General features: G+C 58.5%; 1 protein-coding gene across 1 annotated transcript; it reads left to right on the top strand.

The window, feature by feature from the left end:
• Positions 1-2,094: 2,094 nt before the first annotated feature.
• LOC309976431 (interferon lambda-4-like) lies at positions 2,095-3,535 on the top strand (the record flags this gene model as incomplete). Its single annotated transcript, XM_082862001.1, has 5 exons — positions 2,095-2,262; positions 2,690-2,761; positions 2,854-2,997; positions 3,232-3,306; positions 3,437-3,535. 5 exons carry the CDS (start codon positions 2,095-2,097, stop codon positions 3,533-3,535), a joined length of 558 nt encoding a protein of 185 aa, XP_082718127.1.
• Positions 3,536-3,760: the final 225 nt, after the last annotated feature.

Here is a 3,760-nt window from a genome sequence, read left to right as displayed (position 1 = left end):
GTATATGCAGGATGTCTCCCATTTGCCCCTCCAAGTTCACTCTTCCCACTTCTCCACCCTCCTCTGGGCCCCAGGAAGCTGGCCTTTGGTTTCTGTTGGGTGCAGCCAATGGGGAGCCTAGCAGTAGGGCCAGAGAGTGGGGAAGGAGAGTAAAGTCAGAGTATTTATTCCCCAGGCTTCCTCCCTGCAGGGGCATCATGACTTCTCTGTCCCTCCCCCTGTGTACATGACTCCCTCCTTCCCAGGTAAGGTAACCACTCCCTCCCTTCTCCCATTCCTTCAGGCCTAGGGATGACAGACCCTCATCCAGGTGGGCCCCAAGGCCTTGCATTCCTCCTCCTCTGTTCTCTTCACCATCCAATCCCTTTGTAAACACCCTTGATATTAAACCACCACAGATTATCCTACATTGATTAGGCCATCTGTTTCCTGCAGGGGACCTCACTGATACAGTACAATTAAAGATGTGGGCGAATGCAAATGAGAGGTAATGGTAAGACACACAGAGCAGGCTACCAAACTCTATACAGACTCGTTCCAATTTAGAAGTTGCTCAAAGAAAGAGAAAAAAGAAAAAAGAGGAGAACTAGCAACTAACTGCTAAAAAGATTACATCCAGGAAGTGGGATTAAAGACTTTCTTTAACTCTCCAAGTTGTATTTTTTTTTAATATTTATTTATTTATTTTGTTGCACCGGGTCTTAGTTGCAGCAGGCAGGCTCCTTAGTTGCTCCTTAGTTGTGGCATGCATGTGGGATCTAGTTCCCTGACCAGGGATCGAACCCAGGCCCCTGCATTGGGAGCATAGAGTCTTAGCCACTGCGCCACCAGGGAAGTCCCAATGGTATTTTTTTACTGACTGAATCTTTATAACAAATGTGTTACTTCGATAATCAGAAAACATATGTACAAATACATATATGTAACATTTCTACTCATTGGAAAAATTGTTCCAGATCTGGGGTGATGGAAGACAGGTGGGTGGTGAAATTATAGGTGGCTTTTTAGCTTTATCCAATGACCTTGCCTTGCTACTTTTGTCAGGAAAAGTAGTAGATTTTATTTTTAAAGCAAAACAAAGAGACTGATTGAGACACACGGAGACAGAGAGACACTGGCCTGAATGTTTGCTAGAAAAAGGAATGATAGACAGATGGAGTTATCGACAGAGACAAAAACAGGACCAGAGAGACAGAGACAAAAGAGGAGGCAAACAGAGAGGGAAGAAAGAGAAACAGAATGAAATGGGGACAGAAATGGAGAGAGAGAAGGAGGCACTGAATCAGATATTTAGGGGTAGTTGTGGCTTGGAGATCAGGCTTTGGAGCTGGATTGAGTGTAGGTTCAAATTCTGCCTCTGCCAATCACTGACTGTGTGTCTTGGAAAAGTTCCTTCACTTTACTGTGCCTCGGTCATCCCATCTATACATCAGAGGTGGAACAATTCTTGCAGTGTCATTTTTTGAGCATTAAATGAGACATGTACATATCAGTTACTTAGAACAGGGCCCAGTAACACCAAGCACTGTATAAGGGCTGGTTGTTATTATAGAACAGAGATAAGGACACCCAGGGTGATGAAAAGAAAGTGAGAGGATACAGAAAGGGACAGAGATCAGAACTGGTGGCAGAGAGCTGGGGCAGAGTCATCGCTGGCACTGGCCCACAGGTGGGTAAAGTCCTCAAACCCCTGCCTGCAACCCTCTGGGCTGGTCAATGGCCAGCAATGACGTTGGGAAAGCTTACCCTGCACGGGGAAGCCCGCTTGCTCACCATTCTCAGCTGGGCACTTAAAAGCCACCACGGAGGGTGCAGGCACCGCTGTCCCAGGCGGACACCACTCTGGACACCACCCAGAGGACGGTGGAAGGCAGGCCCTGCTGCAGCACCAGGCTCCAGACACACATTGTAGCTGAGGAGGGAGAGGAGAGAGGCTGAGGGTAGGAGGGGCTCATCCTGTCTCTTCCCCTGCGTGTGTCCACAGCCCACGCCCTGAGCGTCAGTCCCTCTGCAAGTCTAACCACAGGCAGGGGCTTGGACTCGGGGCCTTCTCCTTGAGCTCGCTGACGTCCGTCGCGTCCTGCAGGAGCTGAGATGGGGCCGAGTGGCGCAGCCGCGGTGGCCGTGGGGCTGTGGGTCTTGGTGACGGTGGGCGTGGCAGCGGACCCCGAAGTGGTGGAGCCTCCGCACCGCTTCCTCTCCCACTACCGCTCCCTGGACCCCCGGGCGCTGCTGGCCATCAAGGCACTGAGGGACCGCTATGTGAGTGATGCTCAGACGCCCCCGCCCCCTGGACCGCGGGCCCACCGGGCTCGGAGACACCAGACTTTGTCCCGAGGGGCCCTCGCGTCCTAGCGTCCAGCAGGCACATCTCAGATTTCAGGGTCCAGAATTGTGACCACGACCTCTTCCCGGAGGCCCCGGTGGTCAGCTCATGCCCGGCCTTGGTGCGGGTCACAGAGGGGCGCCCCCTCCAGGCGGACTCGGCTCCACATCGGGGCACAGGCTCCGCACGGGGAGCGCGGGTACCTTTCAGCCCCGCTCAGCCATCGGCGCGCTGCCTGGTTCGGGACACGATAAGCACAACCGTCCCGGCCAGTCCCCAGCCACGTCCAGGAATCTCCGACGGCCCAGCGCTTCATGGGCCCTTGCCAGGAGACTGCGCGTCACCCCAGCCCTTGCCCCGCAGGAAGAAGAGACGCTGAGCTGGAGGCCGCGCAACTGCTCGTTCCGCCGGAGGAGGGACCCTCCGCGGCCTTCCGTGAGGCCCGAGGGCGGCGGGCGGGGTGGGGGTGGGGTGGGGGAGCGCGGGCTGGCGCGCGGCCCCGTCTAACTCCCGCCGGGTGCCCGCAGTCCCGTGCGCTGCTCCGCCAGGTGGCCCGCGGCCTCGCCGACGCCCAAGACGTGCTGAGCAGCCTGCCGAGCCCCGAGCTGTTCCCCGGCGTCGGCCCGACCCTGGAGCTGCTGGCGGCCGCGGGGCGGGACGTGGCGGCCTGCGTGAGTGCGCCGCGCCCTGGCCCCGCACACTTCCCGGCTCGCTCTGCGCCCCTGGTCTCGAGGCCAGGCCCCCCGACTGCGAATCTGTCCCCTGAGGCCAGAAACGGGCGCAGACACGATTCACGTCCTCTCGGTGTCCCCAAATCCGGGCTTTGGTCTGCGGCTGGGAGAGGAAGAGTGGGGCGGGGGGCTTGGTTCCCCGCCGCCTTCATTAACCTCCTGTTCTCCCTCCAGCTCGAGCTGGTCCGCCCAGGCTCCCGGAGCAAGTCCCTGCGGAGGCCCAGGAGGCGTCCCCAAACTCGCACAGCTGTGAGTGGAGCGGGAGGCGGGAAAGCGGCTAGACGGGAGCCCGGCTTGGAGCCGTGAGGGTCTGGAGAGGGGTCTCTCGGGGAAGGAGATCCCTGACTCAGCCCCGCTCCGCCTCCTTCCCGGGCTGCAGGGCTCGCCTCGGTGCCACGAAGCCACCGTCATCTTCAACCTCCTGCGCCTGCTCGCGTGGGACCTGCGGCTGGTGGCGCACTCGGGTCCTTGTCTGTGATCCCGCCGCGGCTCCGCCTGGGACCCGAAAGTCTGGGGGCGCCTGGCTGCGGACGCCGCCCTCCTCCGTGGCCCCATCGGACAAGGCGGATCTCTCAGCCTGGACCCACCGGCGCTGGCGCCAGAGGCGCCCTTTTCCCAAAGACCACAACGAGTTCCCCCGGAAGCAGCGATATTTCCGCGGGATGCGTTGCCCTAAGATCTTCCAGGGCCCGGGCTGGCAGGA

The sequence above is a fragment of the Leucopleurus acutus genome, assembly GCF_964270905.1.
Source record: "Leucopleurus acutus genome assembly, chromosome: 20".
In the NCBI taxonomy this organism is placed as follows: domain Eukaryota; kingdom Metazoa; phylum Chordata; class Mammalia; order Artiodactyla; family Delphinidae; genus Leucopleurus; species Leucopleurus acutus.
This window is presented reverse-complemented; position numbering and strand designations above follow the sequence as displayed.